This window comes from Stegodyphus dumicola, chromosome 1 (genome assembly GCF_044657685.1).
Source record: "Stegodyphus dumicola isolate Sdum_Otavi_A_Nest chromosome 1, ASM4465768v1".
NCBI classification, from domain to species: Eukaryota; Metazoa; Arthropoda; class Arachnida; order Araneae; family Eresidae; genus Stegodyphus; species Stegodyphus dumicola.
Window position 1 is genome coordinate 80,255,737 of NC_140768.1, and position 25,685 is coordinate 80,281,421.

Sequence of the window (25,685 nt, forward strand, 5' to 3'; positions counted from 1 at the left end):
GAAGAAGGAAGAAATGAGGAACTTGATCTAGGCAAAGAATTACCGTTACTTCCAAGCACCGTCCAAAACTGCAAGAAGTTGTTGTTGGTGTGGATTAAAGAGAAGCAGTTAAGGTTAGTGTCGGAAGCTATCATAAAGGTAAAGCATGGTTATATTATTTACCAGTGTTATTTATTAGAAAAATTTATTTTTATGTTGATATTTTTGGGATTGCGGAACGGATTAACTGGATTTCCATTATTTTCAGTGGGGAAGTTTGTTTCTAGAGATGAGAAATTTGCTATACGAGCTTAATGCTGGAATGAATTAAACACATACCTCGTTCCACTGTATTAAAATTCTGTCTATTCTACTACTATACACATATTTTACTCAACATTTGTAATTTAACTAAAAACTATCTAAAAATGTTTTAAGTTAAGTTAATGTTTAAGTTTTGTTTTCAGTTTGGGATTATTCTTTAAAAAAGAAATATCAGCAATTCTACTTAGTATGGTTATGATGGATGAAAATTTCTTGAAACTATCTACATTTATGAAAAAGCATTCAAAATTAAATTTAAATGACAACTGCATTTGGAAATAATATTTTTTTTATCAAATGATGTGTATTATACATTAAATACTTGATGAAATTATTACAGCATAACACCATACATAATTTTATACATTTATACTACAGATGATATATGAAACTATAATACAAGTCTTCATTGTTTAGCAGCAGCACCAAATATATCACTTGCGCCTAATTGGCCAGGGTCTTCCATTTGAGGATTTACTGAAAAAGGAAAAACATACATTATAAAAGAAAAATTCTTAAATCTATTAAAACTGAAAATAAATCTCAAACTTCCAACTTCATTAAAATTAATACTTAAATATTTTTTTCTAACAATAGGTCACCACTCCACAAAAATTAAATTTTAGTCTCTGTACTTACTTTTTAAAACAATAAAAAATTAAATTTTATTTTCATAAATGTATCAATAAACTTACCTAAAAAGGCAGAAAATGAAATTTATTTTTGTAGCTAAAGTAGAATACTAGTATAACCATTAATAATAAATATTAAACACAACTGGCACCCCTAAAGTAATAAATTATTTACAATAAATATTGACCCATTAGGAAAGTTCTGAAGTTCTTTTGAACAAATGAAGCGGTAAAAACAGACTGGGGAAAAAATTTAAATCACATAAGCACCATTTTATTTAACTCTCTGAGCGCCATGACCAGCTTTTGATATATTAACTTATAATTTTAAGACATTTTGCTTTCTTACTTTCATTAATAATATAAATGCCATCTTGATGAATGTAAGTTTATGAAAATAAAGCCACTTTATAAAGGTCTTTATGACAGATCCAAAAACCTAGGCCACTCAGTCAGAGGGTTAAACCTTTTGCCATCTCTTCGGCAGCTGGAAAATTCCCCCCCTTTTTTTTAAAGAAATTGTTAGGTTTATTCAAAGTTATTATATTAATTCATTCTGTTATCAAGTATTGTATTGTTTATTGTGTTAATTTATTATGTTAAGTTATCGAGATGCTGTTTAACAGACTTTAAAAGAGTGAACTTCAGATCATTTAGAGAATTTTTTATTGACCTGAAGAGATGAAAATCAGAAGGGCCAAAGTCAGATGAATGCAGGGAGGTGACACAAATCATCCCAGGCAAACACAATTAGTCCTAAACATTGACTAAAATGTAAGGATGAGTACTGTTAAGATGAAAAACAATATCTCGACCACTGGTTAGTTTTAGGAGCTTTGCTTTAATTTCTGGTTTTAAAAGCTGCCTTCTGCAAAAAGTATTTTTCTGAATTTATTGTCTGATTTGGGGCAAGCATTAGTATAGAACTTCTCTGTAGTTCCATAATACATAAAACATTATGTTTTTCGGACAAAGACCCCTCCCTCATCTTTTTAATGTTACTAAAAGAATTTCATTTGGCTTATGCCATAAGCTTTTTTTTTTAATGCATTTTTGTACAGTATGCACCAACTAGTCATTTTACAAAGGGAGCTTTATTTTGTCTATGCAATGAACCAATTAAAATTCCAGTAGGCACATGCTTGGTAAAAGCATGGAGTACCTATACATAGTAGCAGCTTACATAACCAGCCTTCTTAAAATGATCATACACTGACTTTTAACAATATTACCGTAATTTCGCGCCTATAGTCCGCCGACTATCTGTGTTTAAAATGCGAATTTTTGAAGCTTTGGACTATCCACCAAAGCGGATAATACGCTGGTTGTTCACGGTTAAAATCGTTGAAATTTAAAAAACACGCTGTCGTGAACTGCCGATGATGAACTATAAAAAAAGGCGCGAGATTCTAAGAAAACATTCGTATGAATTGTATCGATAGTAAACCATACAGCATAGTGCAGAACGAATGAGCAGTAGCAAGCAAGTAGAGCTCCTAAAATCCAGGTTGGCGCATCAAGCGATGGCGGAATCTGCGCCAAAGAAAGTCTTGTATGAGCACCCACTTAACGCAATCAGAGTCTTGTATCCCAGTATCCTTCGCACTGCTTTAGCGCAACTTCCGGGCATGGAGGTAGGAAAGGAAGGAGGGGCCAGTCGGCACTAGAAGTGAAGCACTACTTTGAAGCTTGGGTCACCAGATGGGGTGTTCTTTGTTTACATTCAGAAGCTCGCTTGACACGGTTCTGACAGTATTTCGACGCACGACAGTTCCATACAAATCGAAAAGGGACACTTTCGCATGAAAGAAACATTCATAGTGTGATGGATAATAGCAATTTGTATAGTTTAGTGACATTTACGCAAAAATCACATCTTGGTTATTTTTCGATAACTAACAACAGCCCGATTTTGATTATGAGTTTGTTTTATAAAATTCTAAGCTGTTGAACTACAAAAGAAAAATGTTATCCTTAAAGAATGAAAAATACCTTACGGTACATTTAAAATTGTATATGTCTTTCGATATCCTTGATAGAGGATTCGCTACTTTTATTTTATTTTCCAAACGCAAAAATGTTTTAAATAAAACTAATTTTTTCACATCCATATATTATTGCAAAAAGCGTGTATCTGCCTTTGACAAAATACATAAATATTCATTCACTTATAAACAACTGAGAAAGTACTGTGAATAAATCTACTTATTAAATGTATCTAATTTATAATGATTATAAATGTTATCTAAATATATATATTATATATATTTATATATATATTTTATAAATATATACCTTAATATTGAATTGTAAACATAAATTGAAATCCTGTTGACCAATACGTTATAAAACTATTTAAGCAAGAATTGTTCGTATTGGAAAGCAATCTGTTAAAAGGCATTGTAAAGCAAATGCTGTGAGATGCGCACTTAAGAAAGTAATAAAGAGTTTTGGAATATGTTGAAATGAAGGGTAAAAAAAAAATCTGATAAGTATAATTAAAAGAATTATTCCCCTTACATTTTATAATAACTCAGTTACAAGTTTTAAATAATACTTAAAAAAAAAAAAAAAAAAAAATTATTCCCTTTCAGAAATGTTCAGAGAAAGTCAAGTACTATTTAAAGTATTTTGCTAATTCCTAATAATTCTCTAATTTAAAATGAACTGAATAGAGCATTAATTATAAATTGACCTGCATTTTTTGATTTAAAAGATGTTTCAGAAGCCAAAAAATCATGTCATATTTAAGAAAGTATTTTTAGGAAGAAGCTCTATAAATAGAAAAGAAATAATGCATAATTTTAATATTAATAATACATTAAACATTGATCTTAATTTTTGTACCTTAACCGAATAAAATCGAATTACCTTAATTTTTTTTTTTCTAATGTAATTAACGAAAACTTGTGAAAATATTTCATTCAAATTAAACCATTCTGAGAAAACTGTCCTGTGAAAAGGATAGCATTTAATTCCATTCAGAATGAAATGTTTAAAAATATGTTGTTTTCACATACTTAGGACTCTGAAGTGTTGTAGAAAAAGAAAATTTATACATTTATATGTATATTTACGACGTAATTACAAAATATTTACATCCGAACGTGTCAAATCCCATAGAACTCAATGGTAAATGACCCAATGTTTTGGTCACCACGTAGGGATCACCGGTGCTTCAGAGCAGGGTGTCAGCTCGTTTTTTACGAGCCATAGTAGCAAGTACCTGGAGTACGAAAAAAAAGCGTGATTCGTTTACTTATAGCGTGGTTTGGCAACACCGAGTGAGTGGGGTCGAAGGTCACATTTCATTACCACTTATCACGAGGATAGCACATTGCACAGTATTTTGTCTTTTATCTTCGATAACGTTGATGAAACATCGCCGGAGTTTTGCTGCAGAGTTAAACTCAAGGTAGTTGAGAATGCTGAAAAAGATGGAATTAGAGAAACGGGCCCTTATTGGTTTAATCCTAGTATCCGGTGCACACGGGATTTGACTACTTTTGGCAACTTTATAATGAGCAGTGAAAACGGGACATATACGATGACATTCAAAGAAAATATATAGTTAAACATAGTATATACTATGTATATAGTATATATACATATGGTGTGTATAGTATATATATATAGACGTTCTTTGGATCATTTTTGGTGTTGGCGATAATTTTCAAAGTCACGCCAAGGCTGCACCGTATACTAGGATTTTACCCCGTTATTTTGAAGCGGACGAGAAAGCGATGAGAAATTGGCGCAAACAAAAGGATGTTTTTAAAAAGCATGGGAATATTGCTGTATTAAAAAAAAATGTAATTTCGGACGTATAGTCCGCGGACTATCCTGTGGTGCGGGCTATCTGACGATTTTTGAAATTTTTTTTATATAGAATCGTGTCTGTGGACTATACGTGCGAAATTACGGTAAGTACGTTTTAGTTCTTGAACTGTACAGTGTGGTTTTTGAAGATAATTTCTTTTAATTAAGATACAATAACATGTCAAACAAATATTAATTTAGAAGTCAAACAAAAAAATCAGCATTACTGTGAAAATTTGAAAATATAGCGCTGATTTTTGTTGTTTGACTTCTAAATTATTATAACTTCTTTTATTAGGTTCTTGTTTACAGAGGATGGTCGTTAAAAAACGGCACTACCCTTTCTGTGCTTCTCAAACCAATTTTAAATTGTGTCATCAGAAATAGCACTTTGTCCATACATAGCACAAATTTTACGAGTGGTCTGGACACATGTATTATTATTATTATTATTTTTAATGAAAGACCATAGGAAAATAAATTTCTCAGTCCTCCATTTTCAGCACAGCAATGAAACAAAAGTTATGTTAGAGCATATCCTAGAATTATGCTTTGTGAGCTTTTCTGCTCACAAATTTTAATTTTCGCTTAAGGTCAGTATGAGCAGTAACTAAACTAGCGGGGGGAAGCACTGCAATTTGAATAATCGCAGAAATCTCAAAATGACACAATATAACTATAAGCTAACACAAACACGCCAAAAACAAATACATGATTTTTTTTTTTTTTTTTTTTTAAAAAAGAAATTAATTTGCTTAAAACAGAGCAAATATTTTTTCTCTGGAACATGAAAACATTTTGCATATGAAAATGTTAAATAACAGAAATTTCTAGCTAGAAACTGAAAGTGAGCTAACTACTATTATTAAGTCTCGCATAAATATTTTCTTCATTAAAGGAACTTCTGCACATTCAACAAGAATAAGCCAAACTTCACAACAAATCATATATATTTAACACGTTGACTGCCCAACATGAGATAACTCATATTAGCGACCTTTTTCAGGACACCCGATACCAGTTATCTCGTAGTTTGACTTGCCACTTTTGTGGCACTACGAGTTACTAATTTGCTAAGTGCCTGTTTTAGCTGTACTAAGGTGACGCGCCGAAGCATGTCTGTACGAGTTAACTCGTAACGTAGAACTTTGTCTAACAAAAGCCGACTACGAGATAATTCGTAGAACCCTTTTATATATAAATCTTGTAAACTTTTTAATAGTTGTTACGAATCATAACTAGTATTTTTAATAATATAACATGATAAAATCGATTTGGCTTCTCAGACTCGAACATGAAAAGTGCCGAGGCAATCAACGTGTTAAAAGCTGAAATCAGACATGCACAAAAATATATAATCCCTTCAGTTTTTAAATATACATACAATGCTTTGTAAGGCACAAATTAAAAAAATAGCCAATAAATAAATAAAATGTCTCCATCCATGGCCTATGGTTTTCAACACTAGCATACTTGCCAACCTTTGACACTCAAAAATCGGGAGATTTTTCTCAATGTTAAAAAGACTTTTTAAATGATAAAAATATAGTTTTTAATAATGAATTATCTTTAAATAGTAACTAATTCTTAAATGCAAGCAACACAAAAATACCTTACAGATAAAAAACATTTTTATTACTTAAATTGTTTAAGAAAATAAAAAAATTAAAAAAAAAAAAAAAAAAAAAAAAAAAGACACTTTAATCAGTTTTCGTACAAATGTTATAAACAGTGGCAGATTTTGCTTTCTTTAAGAAACTTCCTAATTTTGTTCATAGCAATTGCCATGTAGGCCTGCTTTCACTAATAAAAGTTTTTCTAATGTGTCATCGTTAATATTAGATCTAAATTTAGTCCTCGTTTTTGCAACAACACTGAAAATCCTCTCACACTCCGCATTACTATGGGGAACTGTCAAGATGGCCAACATAATTCTAGACAGTTCACTATATTTTAAAATTCCATCAGCACCTCTCAGTTTTCCAATTAAACTCCACTGGGTATCAATCCTAGCTGATTTTATAAATTCATTCAAGTTTTCTAATTGTAAACTGCTATTATGCAGCTTTTGGAACTGTTTCAATTTTTCCTTCCTTTTAGAACTCCTTTCAAGATAATAATAAATATCAACAATGTGTTCATCCACACTTATTGGTAAAGAAGCTACCCCTTTTTCAGCTGCTAAATCTAAGAGGTGACAGGTGCACCTCATAATCTGCAAATCTGAATTTTCCTTTCTTAAGATGCCTGCAAGCCTACCAATACTGGTGCACTATCAAGTTTTAATAATTAGCTGTGCTATATTAAAGCCTGTCAAATGTCCTTCTAAAGTGGGAACAGAAAATAAACTGCACTCAATTTCTGAAAACTAGATTAAAAAAAGAAGCAACAATTGGATACAGTTATGAATCAGTATTATTGCTTCCATCCGTAGAGAGGCAGAACGGAGTTGTTTTAATGCAATCAATAACTCAAGATTTATTTTTCAAACCCATTTCTTTAACAATTGCACCTGTTTTGGTTCTTACACTTGAGTATTTCTTAGCGATTTCACGATCGGGAAACATTTTTCTAAATAAAGCTGCAGTGTGATCCTATGCATTCAGTGGCAGGTAGTGCTCAAGTAAAAAGGCAGAGAACAGACATTCTGCATTAATAACCTTTTGGCCCTCTGTTTTCAAAGAAAAATTTAATTTTCCATTCCCCCCTCAAAAACAACTCATGTTGTCCTTGTGTTTTTGTGTACGCACATGTTTGAGAACATCCGCCCTTCCACCATGCAAAATCGAAAAATCGTAACGATAGGCGGTACACATCTCAAATTTATTACATTTCCTTGAGGAAATAATGGAAGGAAAGTCAACTGTGTACGATTTTTGAAATGTACATGAGTATTTCACCTTTCTCACAGACATAACAAAAGATTATAATTTCTAAAACTATATCTCGAAGGCATGTGTACTCACACAACTCAGAACAAAATGAACGAAATAACTTAAGAACATCCAAATAACAGCTTGCTTTGTCCTCATTGGCTAATATATGCCAGATGACACGCAGTGGAGCTCGATACCCATTGGAGAACTGGAGAACGATGTTTCTGGATACGTATATTCTCTCACTCACAAAGCAGAAGTTATCTAATTTGCAAGGTTTTGTTTTAAATATAATCTAGAGAAAATTCAACTGCTTTCAGACATCCAAAATCTTTTATTATTATTATTATTATTATTTTATTTTTGTTTATATAAGAAAGTATTAAGCCAAGTTCCATAAAAATCGTGAAAAATTTTAAGAATAAGAAAAAGTCGGGAGAAATATATTGTGAATCGGGTTGGCAGGAGAGGGTCGAAAATCGGGAGTCTCCCACCTAAATCTGGAGAGTTGGTAACTCTGCACTAGATTTAGAAGCAAATCTTACACTTTTCTTAATGGCACTAACAATAAAATATTACCTAGGTAACAACCTGTTGCTTACACATAAAACAAAATGTTACCTCTCAAAAAAAAAAAAACAGATTAAATTATCTATAACACATTCAAGGACACATATTACTAGTTATTTATGAAAGGATAAATATCCCTCTTCATTCCCACAATGCATGGCATACCATCTCCAGTACAGTTTTCTTATTCAGCAGCACTTCATATTGTCTTCAGACTGGCAGTGGCAGCAACAAAGCATTTCTTTAGTGTGCCAGAATATATATAAATTAAAAGTAACAAATACATTCTAAGGGTTAAGGCCATACTTATTACAATTACTTAATCACAAATTGATAAATAATAAGTCTCCTTTTACTAGCAAAATGCATGGCATGTGATTTCTAGCACTGTTTCCTATAATTAGAACGAAATCATACACTTCTCTTCCTGACACTGGGAAAATAAAGTTGCTTTAGAGTGGCAGAAGAAGGATAAATCAAAACTAACAAACATATTACAATTAGTCAGTAATTATTTATTTATAACCAGATAAAAAAAAAATGTCTTCCTCTGTAGGCACAATACATGGCACACATTTTCAAACACTGTTTCTTTGGCAGCAACAAAAATATCACTTTCATGTGGAAGAACACATAAATCAAAAGTACTAAACATATTCTAAGAGACATACAATAAGTCATTATTTAACAAATAACAGAAAAATATAATGACTCCCTTCATTGCCCATACATAGCGTGTCATTTCGAGCACTGCATCTTATATTAAGGAGCAATTCCTACCGTCTTCTTAATGGCACTGGCAGCAACAAAATGTCGCTTTAGTACAGCAAAAAACATAAATCAACAGTTATAATAACAATCCAAGAGTTTGGAGTCATATTATCAGTCATTATTTATGTATGAACAATGAAATAAAATGTCTCCCCATATAGGAACAATACATGGTATATTATTTCCAGCACTGCTTAATATATTAAGTAGCAAATCCTATTGTCTTCTTGCTGGCACTGAAGGCAACAAAATGTCACTTAAGTCTAATAGAAGACATAAATCAAAAGCAATAAATACATTCTAAGAGTTTGGAGCCATATTCCAGTCATCATATACTTATAAACAGATAAATAAAATATCTCCCTTCATTGGCACAATCCATGGTATATCATTCGCAGCACCGCTTCCTTTACTCAGGAGAAATTTCTATTGTCGTCTTACTGGAACACGCAGCAACAAAATGTCACTTTAGTGGGGCAGAAGACACAAATAAATTCTAAGTTTAGGACCCTATTATTACCAATCACTAAACTTTGAATTCATAAATAAAATAATTCCTTTTACAGCCCAGTGCATGCCATGCAATTTCCAGCACTGCTTCCTTTAACTACGGGACACTCGTAAAGTTTTCTTATTGGAACTGGTAGCAACAAAATGTCACTTCAATGTGGCACAAGACAAAAATCAAAAGTAACAAATACATTTAAAGAGTTTGGAGCCATATTCCCAGGCATTCTTTACTTATGAAGAGATAAATAAAATGTCTCCTTTCATTGCTACAATGCATGGAACGTCATTTACGGCACTGCCTCCTATATTCAGCAGCAATTCCTATTGTCCACTTTCTGGAACTCACAGCAGCAAAATGTCGCTTTAGTGCAGCAGAAGACATAAAATTAACAAACATATTTCCAAGACTAATTCAGAAGTCAAACAACAAAAATCAGCGTTATATTTACAAAATTTTCAGGACTAGTTTCGATGGTTTTATCGAACCACCATCTTCAGCTGCAAAACCGCAAATGAACAAGATAGGAAATAATGATTAGATAAGATAAGAAAGCCTGGACAAGAATAAGCAAGTGGCACCATCTGTTGGTAAAACCAGAACTAAAACATAATTTCTTTAAAGGCCGAAGGCAAATTTGGATTGGAATTAGGATCGTTAACTAGAACAGAGAGATTTTTATGAATGTGAAATGCCTCTAGAAAATCCAGTTCTCCAATGGAAGATGTTTTTTGAATAATTTTAGCAGCAGAAAAACAAAGTGTGGTTTTCGGACCAACAATGTTGAGCAACAGAAGACTTCTGTGTTTCCTTTTTTCTAACATATGCCTCATGTTCCTTGACACGAAATTTTAAGGCTCTCTTAGTTTGGCCAATGTAAATTAAACCACACTGGCAAGGAATCCTATAAATACCCCAGGAATATTGTCTTCTTTCTGGCACTCCCAGCAATAAAGTGTTGCTTTAGTGTGGCAGAAGACATAAATTTAAAGTAACAAATATATTCTAAGACCATATTATAATCAATCCACTGTTTATAATTCAGAAATAAAATGAATCCCTTTATTGGCAAAATTCCAGGCATGCAATTTTAAGAAATGCTTCCCATAGTTAGGAGTAACTCTCACAGTTTTATTACTGGCACTGGTAGCAATAAAATGTCACTTTAATGCGGGAAAAGACATAAATCAAAAGTAAATACATTCTAATTAGTTTTGGGGCCATATTCCAAGCCATCATATACATATGAACAGATAAATAAAATGTCTCCCTTCAATGGCACAATTCATGGAATGTCATTTATACACTGCTTCCTATATTCAGCAGCAATTCCTATTGTGCTTTTCTGCAGCTCGCAGCAACAAAAGACAAAGTAATATATTTTTACTTTCGAACCATATTATTACCAATCGCTTAATTAGGATTTGGTAAATAAAATAATTCCCTTTATTGCCAAATGAATTCCATGCAATTTCTAGCAATGCTTCCAGTAATTATGAGAAACAATTATCACTTTATTACTGGCACTGGTAGCAACAAAATGTCGCTTTAATGTGGCAACACAACAAACGATATACACACATCCAAAGAGTTTGAGGGCACATTTCCAGCCATTATATACGTATGAACAATAATTAAATTGTCTTCCTTCATTGGCACAATGCATGGCATGTCATTTCCAGCACTGCTTCCTATATTCAGGAGCAATCCCTATTGTCTTCTTTCTGGCACTCCCAGCAACAAAATGTTGCTTTAATGTGGCAGAAGACATAAATTTAGAGTAATAAATATATTCTAACACCATATTATTATTAAAAATTCTTTACAAATTGATAAATAATAATGATTCCTTTTATTGGCAAAATTCAAGGCAGGCAATTTTAAGAACTGCTTCCTATGATTAGGAGTAACTCATACAGTTTTCTTTTTGGTACTGGTAACAATAAAATGTCACTTTAATGTGGCAGAAGGCATAAATCAGAAATACTAAATACATTTTAAGAGTTTGTGGGCACATTCCCAGGCATCATATATTAATGACCACATAAATGAAATGTCTCCCTTCATTGGCACAATGCACGGTATGTCATTTTCCAGCATTGCTTCCTATATTCAGGAGCAATTCTTATTGTCTTCTTTCTGGCACTCCCACTAACAAAATGTCGCTTTAGTGTGGCAGAAGACATAAACTTAAAGTAACAAATATATTCTAAGACCATATTATTATCAATCAATTGTTTACAAACTGAATAATAAAATGATTTGTTTTATTGGCAAAATTCAAGGTATGCAATTTTAAGAACTGCTTCCTATAGTTAGGAATAACTGGCACAGTCTTCTTACCGCCACTGGTAGCAATAAAATGTCACTTTATAATGAGGCAGAAGACATAAATCAAAAGTAGCAAATACATTCTAAGAGTTGGGGCCATATTCAAAGCCATCATATACATATGAACAGATAAATAAAATGTCTCCCTTCATTGGCACAATGCATGCATGTCATTTCCAGCACTGCTTCCTATATTCAGGAGCAATTCCTATTGTCTTCTTTCTGGCACTCCCAGCAACAAAATGTTGCTTTAGTGTGGCAGAAGACATAAATTTAGAGTAATAACTATATTCTAACATCATATTATTATTAAAAATTCTTTACAAATTGATAAATAATAATGATTCCTTTCATTGGCAAAATTCAAGGCAGGCAATTTTAAGAACTGCTTCCTATAATTAGGAGTAACTCATACAGTTTTCTTTTTGGCACTGGTAACAATAAATTGTCACTTTAATGTGGCAGAAGGCATAAATCAGAATGACTAAATACATTCTAAGAGTTTGTGGGCACATTCCCCAGCCATCATATATTAATGACCACATAAATAAAATGTCTCCCTTCATTGGCACAATGTACGGTATGTCATTTTCCAGCATTGCTTCCTATATTCAGGAGCAATTCTTATTGTCTTCTTTCTGGCACTCCCACCAACAAAATGTTGCTTTAGTGTGGCAGAAGACATAAATTTAAAGTAATAAATATATTCTAAGACCATATTATTATCAATCAATTGTTTACATTTTGAAAAGTAATAAATACATTTTAAGAGTTTGGGGGCATATTTCCAGTCATCATATATTAATGACCACATGAATAAAATGTCTCCCTTTATTGGCACAATGCACGGTATGTCATTTTCCAGCATTGCTTCCTATATTCTGTAACAATTCTTATTGTCTTCTTCTGACACTCCAAGCAAAAAATATTGCTTTAGCATGGCAGAAGACATAAATTAATAAACATATTCTTTATATATTATATATTGGTAATAATATTATTTTACACCACATTATATCGAATTACTTAGTTTTCAATTGAAAAATAAAATAATTCCTTTTATTGCCAAATGTATTCCACACAATTTGTAGCACTCCTTCCTCTAATTACGAGAAAATCTTAGTTTTCTTACTGGTAGCAATAAAAGGCCGCTTTAGGGCAGGAGATGTCACAAATCCAAAGTAATAAATACATTATAAAGGGACATTAAGATTGGAGTTTATACGAGTTAACGTAGAGAGCTGACATAGCTAAACCATCTCCAAAACCAGTTTTCCACTATTAGGCAGCAAGTTGAAAAATCTGAACTGCAGGTATAGCAGAGATACAAGACACTTCAAATTGACTCCATAAGCTCATATAAACCCCAGAGTGAATTGCCCTTAAGAGTTTGGGGGACATATTCCCAGGCATCATATACTTATGAACAGATAAATAAAATGTCTCCCTTCATTGGCACAATGCATGGCACGTCATTTCCAGCACAGCTTCCTATTTTCAGGAGCAATTCCTATTGTCTTCTTTCTGGCACTCCCAGCAACAAAATGTTGCTTTAGTGTGGCAAAAGACATAAATTTAGAGTAATAAATATATTCTAACACCATATTATTATTAAAAATTCTTTACAAATTGATAAATAGGCAAAATTCAAGGCAGGCAATTTTAAGAACTGCTTCCTATGATTAGGAGTAACTCATACAGTTTTCTTTTTGGCACTGGTAACAATAAAATGTCACTTTAATGTGGCAGAAGGCATAAATCAGAAATACTAAATACATTCTAAGAGTTTGTGGGCACATTCCCAGGCATCATATATTAATGACCACATAAATAAAATGTCTCCCTTCATTGGCACAATGCATGGCATGTCATCTTAGTTTTCATCATCTTAGGCATCAATCTTAGTTTTCATAGTGGTAGCAATAAAATGCCGCTTTAGGGCAGGAGATGTCACAAATCCAAAGTAATAAATACATTATAAATGGACATTAACATTGCAGTTTATACGAGTTAACGTAGACAGCTAACATAGCTGAACCATGTCCAAAACCAGTTTTCCACTATTAGGCAGCAAGTTTAAAAATCTGAACTGCTGTCATAGCAGAGATACAAGACACTTCGAATTGACTCCATAAGCTCATATAAACCCCATAGTGAATTGCCCTTAAGAGTTTGGGGGACATATTCACAGGCATAATATACTTATGAACAGATAAATAAAATGTCTCCCTTCATTGGCACAATGCATGGCATGTCATTTCCAGCACTGCTTCCTATATTCAGGAGCAATTCCTATTGTCTTCTTATTGGCACTCCCAGCAACAAAATGTTGCTTTAGTGTGGCAGAAGACATAAATTTATAAAGTAACAAATATATTCTAAGACCATATGATTATCAATCAATTGTTTACAAACTGAATAATAAAATGATTTGTTTTATTGGAAAAATTCAAGGTATGCAATTTTAAGAACTGCTTCCTATAGTTAGGAATAACTGGCACAGTCTTCTTACTTCCACTGGTAGCAATAAAATGCCACTTTATAATGAGGCAGAAGACATAAATCAAAAGTAGCAAATACATGACATCTAAGAGTCATGGCATGTCATCTAAGAGTTGGGGCCATATTCAAACCCATCATATACATATGAACAATAAATAAAATGTCTCCCTTCATTGGCACAATGCATGGCATATCATTTCCAGCACTGCTTCCTATATTCAGGAGCAATTCCTATTGTCTTCTTTCTGGCACTCCCAGCAACAAAATGTTGCTTTAGTGTGGCAGAAGACTTAAATTTAAAGTAAATATATTCTAAGACCATATTATTATCAATCAATTGTTTACAAATTGATAAATAATGATACCCTTTATTGGCAAAATTCCAGGCATGCAATTTTAAGAACTGCTTCTTATAGTTAGGAGTAACTCACACTGTTTTCTTACTGGCACTGGTAGCAATAAAATGTCACTTTAATGTGGCAGAAGGGATAAATCAAAAGTAATAAATACATTTAAAGAGTTTGGGGGCATATTCCCAGTCATCATATATTAATGACCACATGAATAAAATGTCTCCCTTTATTGGCACAATGCACGGTATGTCATTTTCCAGCATTGCTTCCTATATTCAGTAACAATTCTTATTGTCTTCTTCTGACACTCCAAGCAAAAAATATCGCTTTAGCATGGCAGAAGACATAAATTAATAAACATATTCATTATATATTATATATTGGTAATAATATTATTTTACACCACATTATCTCAAATTACTTAGTTTTCAATTGAAAAATAAAATAATTCCTTTTATTGCCAAATGTATTCCACACAATTTCTAGCACTACTTCCTCTAATTACGAGAAAATCTTAGTTTTCTTACTGGTAGCAATAAAAGGCCGCTTTAGGGCAGGAGATGTCACAAATCCAAAGTAATAAATACATTATAAAGGGACATTAAGATTGGAGTTTATACGAGTTAACGTAGAGAGCTGACATAGCTGAACCATCTCCAAAACCAGTTTTCCACTATTAGGCAGCAAGTTTAAAAATCTGAACTGCTGTCATAGCAGAGATACAAGACACTTCGAATTGACTCCATAAGCTCATATAAACCCCAGAGTGAATTGCCCTTAAGAGTTTGGGAGACATATTCCCAGGCATCATATACTTATGAACAGATAAATAAAATGTCTCCCTTCATTGGCACAATGCATGGCATGTCATTTCCAGCACTGCTTCCTATATTCAGGAGCAATTCCTATTGTCTTCTTATTGGCACTCCCAGCAACAAAATGTTGCTTTAGTGTGGCAGAAGACATAAATTTATAAAGTAACAAATATATTCTAAGACCATATTATTATCAATCAATTGTTTACAAACTGAATAATAAAATGATTTGTTTTATTGGCAAAATTCAAGGTATGCAATTTTAAGAACTGCTTCCTATAGTTAGGAATAACTGGCACAGTCTTCTTACTGCCAGTGGTAGCAATAAAATGTCACTTTAATGTGGCAGAAGGGATAAATCAAAAGTAATAAATACATTTAAAGAGTTTGGGGCATATTCCCAGTCATCATATATTAATGACCACATGAATAAAATGTCTCCCTTTATTGGCACAATGCGCGGTATGTCATTTTCCAGCATTGCTTCCTATATTCAGTAACAATTCTTATTGTCTTCTTCTGACACTCCAAGCAAAAAATATCGCTTTAGCATGGCAGAAGACATAAATTAATAAACATATTCTTTATATATTATATATTGGTAATAATATTATTTTACACCACATTATCTCAAATTACTTAGTTTTCAATTGAAAAATAAAATAATTCCTTTTATTGCCAAATGTATTCCACACAATTTCTAGCACTACTTCCTCTAATTACGAGAAAATCTTAGTTTTCTTACTGGTAGCAATAAAAGGCCGCTTTAGGGCAGGAGATGTCACAAATCCAAAGTAATAAATACATTATAAAGGGACATTAAGATTGGAGTTTATAAAAGTTAACGTAGAGAGCTGACATAGCTGAACCATCTCCAAAACCAGTTTTCCACTATTAGGCAGCAAGTTGAAAAATCTGAACTGCAGGCATAGCAGAGATACAAGACACTTCGAATTGACTCCATAAGCTCATATAAACCCCAGAGTGAATTGCCCTTAAGAGTTTGGGGGACATGGCATCATATACTTATGAACAGATAAATAAAATGTCTCCCTTCATTGGCACAATGCATGGCATGTCATTTCCAGCACTGCTTCCTATATTCAAGAGCAAATCCTATGGTCTTTTTTCTGGCACTCCCACCAACAAAATGTTGCTTTAGTGTGGCAGAAGACATAAATTTAGAGTAATAAATATATTCTAAGACCATATTATTATCAATCAATTGTTTACATTTTGAAAAGTAATAAATACATTTTAAGAGTTTGGGGGCATATTCCCAGTCATCATATATTAATGCCCACATGAAAAAAATGTCTCCCTTCATTGGCACAATGCACCGTATGTCATTTTCCAGCATTGCTTCCTATATTCAGTAACAATTCTTATTGTCTTCTTCTGACACTCCAAGCAAAAAATATCGCTTTAGCATGGCAAAGACATAAATTAATAAACATATTCTTTACATATTATATATTGGTAATAATATTATTTTACACCACATTATCTCGAATTACTTAGTTTTCAATTGAAAAATAAAATAATTCCTTTTATTGCCAAATGTATTCCACACAATTTCTAGCACTGCTTCCTCTAATTACGAGAAAATCTTAGTTTTCTTAGTGGTAGCAATAAAATGCCGCTTTAGGGCAGGAGATGTCAGAAATCCAAAGTAATAAATACATAGTAAAGGGACATTAACATTGGAGTTTATACGAGTTAACGTAGAGAGCTGACATAGCTGAACCATCTCCAAAACCAGTTTTCCACTATTAGGCAGCAAGTTGAAAAATCTGAACTGCAGGCATAGCAGAGATACAAGACACTTCGAATTGACTCCATAAGCTCATATAAACCCCAGAGTGAATTGCCCTTAAGAGTTTGGGGGACATATTCTCAGGCATCATAAACTTATGAACAGATAAATAAAATGTCTCCCTTCATTGGCACAATGCATGGCATGTCATTTCCAGCACTGCTTCCTATATTCAGGAGCAATTCCTATTGTCTTCTTTCAGGCACTCCCAGCAACAAAATGTTGCTTTAGTGTGGCAGAAGACATAAATTTATAAAGTAACAAATATATTCTAAGACCATATGATTATCAATCAATTGTTTACAAACTGAATAATAAAATGATTTGTTTTATTGGCAAAATTCAAGGTATGCAATTTTAAGAACTGCTTCCTATAGTTAGGAATAACTGGCACAGTCTTCTTACTTCCACTGGTAGCAATAAAATGCCACTTTATAATGAGGCAGAAGACATAAATCAAAAGTAGCAAATACATGACATCTAAGAGTCATGGCATGTCATCTAAGAGTTGGGGCCATATTCAAACCCATCATATACATATGAACAATAAATAAAATGTCTCCCTTCATTGGCACAATGCATGGCATATCATTTCCAGCACTGCTTCCTATATTCAGGAGCAATTCCTATTGTCTTCTTTCTGGCACTCCCAGCAACAAAATGTTGCTTTAGTGTGGCAGAAGACTTAAATTTAAAGTAAATATATTCTAAGACCATATTATTATCAATCAATTGTTTACAAATTGATAAATAATGATACCCTTTATTGGCAAAATTCCAGGCATGCAATTTTAAGAACTGCTTCTTATAGTTAGGAGTAACTCACACTGTTTTCTTACTGGCACTGGTAGCAATAAAATGTCACTTTAATGTGGCAGAAGGGATAAATCAAAAGTAATAAATACATTTAAAGAGTTTGGGGGCATATTCCCAGTCATCATATATTAATGACCACATGAATAAAATGTCTCCCTTTATTGGCACAATGCACGGTATGTCATTTTCCAGCATTGCTTCCTATATTCAGTAACAATTCTTATTGTCTTCTTCTGACACTCCAAGCAAAAAATATCGCTTTAGCATGGCAGAAGACATAAATTAATAAACATATTCATTATATATTATATATTGGTAATAATATTATTTTACACCACATTATCTCAAATTACTTAGTTTTCAATTGAAAAATAAAATAATTCCTTTTATTGCCAAATGTATTCCACACAATTTCTAGCACTACTTCCTCTAATTACGAGAAAATCTTAGTTTTCTTACTGGTAGCAATAAAAGGCCGCTTTAGGGCAGGAGATGTCACAAATCCAAAGTAATAAATACATTATAAAGGGACATTAAGATTGGAGTTTATACGAGTTAACGTAGAGAGCTGACATAGCTGAACCATCTCCAAAACCAGTTTTCCACTATTAGGCAGCAAGTTTAAAAATCTGAACTGCTGTCATAGCAGAGATACAAGACACTTCGAATTGACTCCATAAGCTCATATAAACCCCAGAGTGAATTGCCCTTAAGAGTTTGGGAGACATATTCCCAGGCATCATATACTTATGAACAGATAAATAAAATGTCTCCCTTCATTGGCACAATGCATGGCATGTCATTTCCAGCACTGCTTCCTATATTCAGGAGCAATTCCTATTGTCTTCTTATTGGCACTCCCAGCAACAAAATGTTGCTTTAGTGTGGCAGAAGACATAAATTTATAAAGTAACAAATATATTCTAAGACCATATTATTATCAATCAATTGTTTACAAACTGAATAATAAAATGATTTGTTTTATTGGCAAAATTCAAGGTATGCAATTTTAAGAACTGCTTCCTATAGTTAGGAATAACTGGCACAGTCTTCTTACTTCCACTGGTAGCAATAAAATGCCACTTTATAATGAGGCAGAAGACATAAATCAAAAGTAGCAAATACATGACATCTAAGAGTCATGGCATGTCATCTAAGAGTTGGGGCCATATTCAAACCCATCATATACATATGAACAATAAATAAAATGTCTCCCTTCATTGGCACAATGCATGGCATATCATTTCCAGCACTGCTTCCTATATTCAGGAGCAATTCCTATTGTCTTCTTTCTGGCACTCCCAGCAACAAAATGTTGCTTTAGTGTGGCAGAAGACTTAAATTTAAAGTAAATATATTCTAAGACCATATTATTATCAATCAATTGTTTACAAATTGATAAATAATGATACCCTTTATTGGCAAAATTCCAGGCATGCAATTTTAAGAACTGCTTCTTATAGTTAGGAGTAACTCACACTGTTTTCTTACTGGCACTGGTAGCAATAAAATGTCACTTTAATGTGGCAGAAGGGATAAATCAAAAGTAATAAATACATTTAAAGAGTTTGGGGGCATATTCCCAGTCATCATATATTAATGACCACATGAATAAAATGTCTCCCTTTATTGGCACAATGCACGGTATGTCATTTTCCAGCATTGCTTCCTATATTCAGTAACAATTCTTATTGTCTTCTTCTGACACTCCAAGCAAAAAATATCGCTTTAGCATGGCAGAAGACATAAATTAATAAACATATTCTTTAGATATTATATATTGGTAATAATATTATTTTACACCACATTATCTCAAATTACTTAGTTTTCAATTGAAAAATAAAATAATTCCTTTTATTGCCAAATGTATTCCACACAATTTCTAGCACTACTTCCTCTAATTACGAGAAAATCTTAGTTTTCTTACTGGTAGCAATAAAAGGCCGCTTTAGGGCAGATGTCACAAATCCAAAGTAATAAATACATTATAAAGGGACATTAACATTGGAGTTTATACGAGTTAACGTAGACAGCTGACATAGCTGAACCATCTCCAAAACCAGTTTTCCGCTATTAGGCAGCAAGTTTAAAAATCTGAACTGCTGTCATAGCAGAGATACAAGACACTTCGAATTGACTCCATAAGCTCATATAAACCCCAGAGTGAATTGCCCTTAAGAGTTTGGGAGACATATTCCCAGGCATCATATACTTATGAACAGATAAATAAAATGTCTCCCTTCATTGGCACAATGCATGGCATGTCATTTCCAGCACTGCTTCCTATATTCAGGAGCAATTCCTATTGTCTTCTTATTGGCACTCCCAGCAACAAAATGTTGCTTTAGTGTGGCAGAAGACATAAATTTATAAAGTAACAAATATATTCTAAGACCATATTATTATCAATTAATTGTTTACAAACTGAATAATAAAATGATTTGTTTTATTGGCAAAATTCAAGGCATGCAATTTTAAGAACTGCTTCCTATAGTTAGGAATAACTGGCACAGTCTTCTTACTGCCAGTGGTAGCAATAAAATGTCACTTTAATGTGGCAGAAGGGATAAATCAAAAGTAATAAATACATTTAAAGAGTTTGAGGCATATTCCCAGTCATCATATATTAATGACCACATGAATAAAATGTCTCCCTTTATTGGCACAATGCACGGTATGTCATTTTCCAGCATTGCTTCCTATATTCAGTGACAATTCTTATTGTCTTCTTCTGACACTCCAAGCAAAAAATATCGCTTTAGCATGGCAGAAGGCATAAATTAATAAACATATTCTTTACATATTATATATTGGTAATAATATTATTTTACACCACATTATCTCGAATTACTTAGTTTTCAATTGAAAAATAAAATAATTCCTTTTATTGCCAAATGTATTCCACACAATTTCTAGCACTGCTTCCTCTAATTACGAGAAAATCTTAGTTTTCTTAGTGGTAGCAATAAAATGCCGCTTTAGGGCAGGAGATGTCACAAATCCAAAGTAATAAATACATTGTAAAGGGACATTAACATTGGAGTTTATACGAGTTAACGTAGACAGCTGACATAGCTGAACCATCTCCAAAACCAGTTTTCCGCTATTAGGCAGCAAGTTTAAAAATCTGAACTGCAGGCATAGCACAGATACAAGACACTTTGAATTGACTCCATAAGCTCATACAAACCCCAGAGTGAATTGCCCCTAAGAGTTTGGGGGACATATTCCCAGGGATCATATACTTATGAACAGGTAAATAAAATGTCTCCCTTCATTGGCACAATGCATGGCATGTCATTTCCAGCACTGCTTCCTATATTCAGGAGCAATTCCTATTGTCTTCTTACTGGCACTCCCAGCAACAAAATGTTGCTTTAGTGTGGCAGAAGACATAAATTTATAAAGTAACAAATATATTCTAAGACCATATGATTATCAATCAATTGTTTACAAACTGAATAATAAAATGATTTGTTTTATTGGAAAAATTCAAGGTATGCAATTTTAAGAACTGCTTCCTATAGTTAGGAATAACTGGCACAGTCTTCTTACTTCCACTGGTAGCAATAAAATGCCACTTTATAATGAGGCAGAAGACATAAATCAAAAGTAGCAAATACATGACATCTAAGAGTCATGGCATGTCATCTAAGAGTTGGGGCCATATTCAAACCCATCATATACATATGAACAATAAATAAAATATCTCCCTTCATTGGCACAATGCATGGCATATCATTTCCAGCACTGCTTCCTATATTCAGGAGCAATTCCTATTGTCTTCTTTCTGGCACTCCCAGCAACAAAATGTTGCTTTAGTGTGGCAGAAGACTTAAATTTAAAGTAAATATATTCTAAGACCATATTATTATCAATCAATTGTTTACAAATTGATAAATAATGATACCCTTTATTGGCAAAATTCCAGGCATGCAATTTTAAGAACTGCTTCTTATAGTTAGGAGTAACTCACACTGTTTTCTTACTGGCACTGGTAGCAATAAAATGTCACTTTAATGTGGCAGAAGGGATAAATCAAAAGTAATAAATACATTTAAAGAGTTTGGGGGCATATTCCCAGTCATCATATATTAATGACCACATGAATAAAATGTCTCCCTTTATTGGCACAATGCACGGTATGTCATTTTCCAGCATTGCTTCCTATATTCAGTAACAATTCTTATTGTCTTCTTCTGACACTCCAAGCAAAAAATATCGCTTTAGCATGGCAGAAGACATAAATTAATAAACATATTCTTTAGATATTATATATTGGTAATAATATTATTTTACACCACATTATCTCAAATTACTTAGTTTTCAATTGAAAAATAAAATAATTCCTTTTATTGCCAAATGTATTCCACACAATTTCTAGCACTACTTCCTCTAATTACGAGAAAATCTTAGTTTTCTTACTGGTAGCAATAAAAGGCCGCTTTAGGGCAGATGTCACAAATCCAAAGTAATAAATACATTATAAAGGGACATTAACATTGGAGTTTATACGAGTTAACGTAGACAGCTGACATAGCTGAACCATCTCCAAAACCAGTTTTCCGCTATTAGGCAGCAAGTTTAAAAATCTGAACTGCTGTCATAGCAGAGATACAAGACACTTCGAATTGACTCCATAAGCTCATATAAACCCCAGAGTGAATTGCCCTTAAGAGTTTGGGAGACATATTCCCAGGCATCATATACTTATGAACAGATAAATAAAATGTCTCCCTTCATTGGCACAATGCATGGCATGTCATTTCCAGCACTGCTTCCTATATTCAGGAGCAATTCCTATTGTCTTCTTATTGGCACTCCCAGCAACAAAATGTTGCTTTAGTGTGGCAGAAGACATAAATTTATAAAGTAACAAATATATTCTAAGACCATATTATTATCAATCAATTGTTTACAAACTGAATAATAAAATGATTTGTTTTATTGGCAAAATTCAAGGCATGCAATTTTAAGAACTGCTTCCTATAGTTAGGAATAACTGGCACAGTCTTCTTACTGCCAGTGGTAGCAATAAAATGTCACTTTAATGTGGCAGAAGGGATAAATCAAAAGTAATAAATACATTTAAAGAGTTTGGGGCATATTCCCAGTCATCATATATTAATGACCACATGAATAAAATGTCTCCCTTTATTGGCACAATGCACGGTATGTCATTTTCCAGCATTGCTTCCTATATTCAGTAACAATTCTTATTGTCTTCTTCTGACACTTCAAGCAAAAAATATCGCTTTAGCATGGCAGAAGACATAAATTAATAAACATATTCTTTACATATTATATATTGGTAATAATATTATTTTACACCACATTATCTCGAATTACTTAGTTTTCAATTGAAAAATAAAATAATTCCTTTTATTGCCAAATGTATTCCAAACAATTTCTAGCACTGCTTCCTCTAATTACGAGAAAATCTTAGTTTTCTTAGAGGTAGCAATAAAATGCCGCTTTAGGGCAGGAGATGTCACAAATCCAAAGTAATAAATACATTGTAAAGGGACATTAACATTGGAGTTTATACGAGTTAACGTAGACAGCTGACATAGCTGAACCATCTCCAAAACCAGTTTTCCGCTATTAGGCAGCAAGTTTAAAAATCTGAACTGCAGGCATAGCACAGATACAAGACACTTTGAATTGACTCCATAAGCTCATATAAACCCCAGAGTGAATTGCCCCTAAGAGTTTGGGGGACATATTCCCAGGGATCATATACTTATGAACAGATAAATAAAATGTCTCCCTTCATTGGCACAATGCATGGCATGTCATTTCCAGCACTGCTTCCTATATTCAGGAGCAATTCCTATTGTCTTCTTACTGGCACTCCCAGCAACAAAATGTTGCTTTAGTGTGGCAGAAGACATAAATTTATAAAGTAACAAATATATTCTAAGACCATATTATTATCAATCAATTGTTTACAAACTGAATAATAAAATGATATGTTTTATTGGCAAAATTCAAGGTATGCAATTTTAAGAACTGCTTCCTATAGTTAGGAATAACTGGCACAGTCTTCTTACTGCCACTGGTAGCAATAAAATGCCACTTGATAATGAGGCAGAAGACATAAATCAAAAGTAGCAAATACATGAACATCTAAGAGTCATGGCATGTCATCTAAGAGTTGGGGCCATATTCAAACCCATCATATACATATGAACAGATAAATAAAATGTCTCCCTTCATTGGCACAATGCATGGCATATCATTTCCAGCACTGCTTCCTATATTCAGGTGCAATTCCTATTGTCTTCTTTCTGGCACTCCCAGCAACAAAATGTTGCTTTAGTGTGGCAGAAGACGTAAATTTAAAGTAAATATATTCTAAGACCATATTATTATCAATCAATTGTTTACAAATTGATAAATAATGATACCCTTTATTGGCAAAATTCCAGGCATGCAATTTTAAGAATTGCTTCCTATATTTAGGAGTAACTCACACTGTTTTCTTACTGGCACTGGTAGCAATAAAATGTCACTTTAATGTGGCAGAAGGGATAAATCAAAAGTAATAAAGACATTTAAAGGGTTTGGGGGCATATTCCCAGTCATCATAAATTAATGACCACATGAATAAAATGGCTCCCTTTATTGGCACAATGCACGGTATGTCATTTTCCAGCATTGCTTCCTATATTCAGTAACAATTCTTATTGTCTTCTTCTGACACTCCAAGCAAAAAATATCGCTTTAGCATGGCAGAAGACATAAATTAATAAACATATTCTTTATATATTATATATTGGTAATAATATTATTTTACACCACATTATCTCGAATTACTTAGTTTTCAATTGAAAAATAAAATAATTCCTTTTATTGCCAAATGTATTCCACACAATTTCTAGCACTGCTTCCTCTAATTACGAGAAAATCTTAGTTTTCTTAGAGGTAGCAATAAATTGCCGCTTTAGGGCAGGAGATGTCACAAATCCAAAGTAATAAATACATTGTAAAGGGACATTAACATTGGAGTTTATACGAGTTAACGTAGACAGCTGACATAGCTGAACCATCTCCAAAACCAGTTTTCCGCTATTAGGCAGCAAGTTTAAAAATCTGAACTGCAGGCATAGCACAGATACAAGACACTTTGAATTGACTCCATAAGCTCATATAAACCCCAGAGTGAATTGCCCCTAAGAGTTTGGGGGACATATTCCCAGGGATCATATACTTATGAACAGATAAATAAAATGTCTCCCTTCATTGGCACAATGCATGGCATGTCATTTCCAGCACTGCTTCCTATATTCAGGAGCAATTCCTATTGTCTTCTTACTGGCACTCCCAGCAACAAAATGTTGCTTTAGTGTGGCAGAAGACATAAATTTATAAAGTAACAAATATATTCTAAGACCATATGATTATCAATCAATTGTTTACAAACTGAATAATAAAATGATTTGTTTTATTGGAAAAATTCAAGGTATGCAATTTTAAGAACTGCTTCCTATAGTTAGGAATAACTGGCACAGTCTTCTTACTTCCACTGGTAGCAATAAAATGCCACTTTATAATGAGGCAGAAGACATAA

The 25,685-nt window shown here is 33.0% G+C and overlaps 1 protein-coding gene across 2 annotated transcripts in view; it reads right to left on the reverse strand.

The window, feature by feature from the left end:
• Nucleotides 1–574: 574 nt before the first annotated feature.
• The window catches only part of LOC118201629 (mitochondrial import inner membrane translocase subunit Tim17-B-like), an 82,704-nt gene continuing 57,593 nt past the window's right edge, over nt 575–25,685 (reverse strand). For both annotated transcript variants that reach the window (XM_035373768.2, XM_035373769.1), the window contains exon 7: nt 575–780. In XM_035373768.2, coding sequence (XP_035229659.1) covers nt 710–780 — 71 coding nt within the window. In that variant the 3' untranslated portion in view covers nt 575–709. The remainder of the gene's footprint in view (nt 781–25,685) is intronic.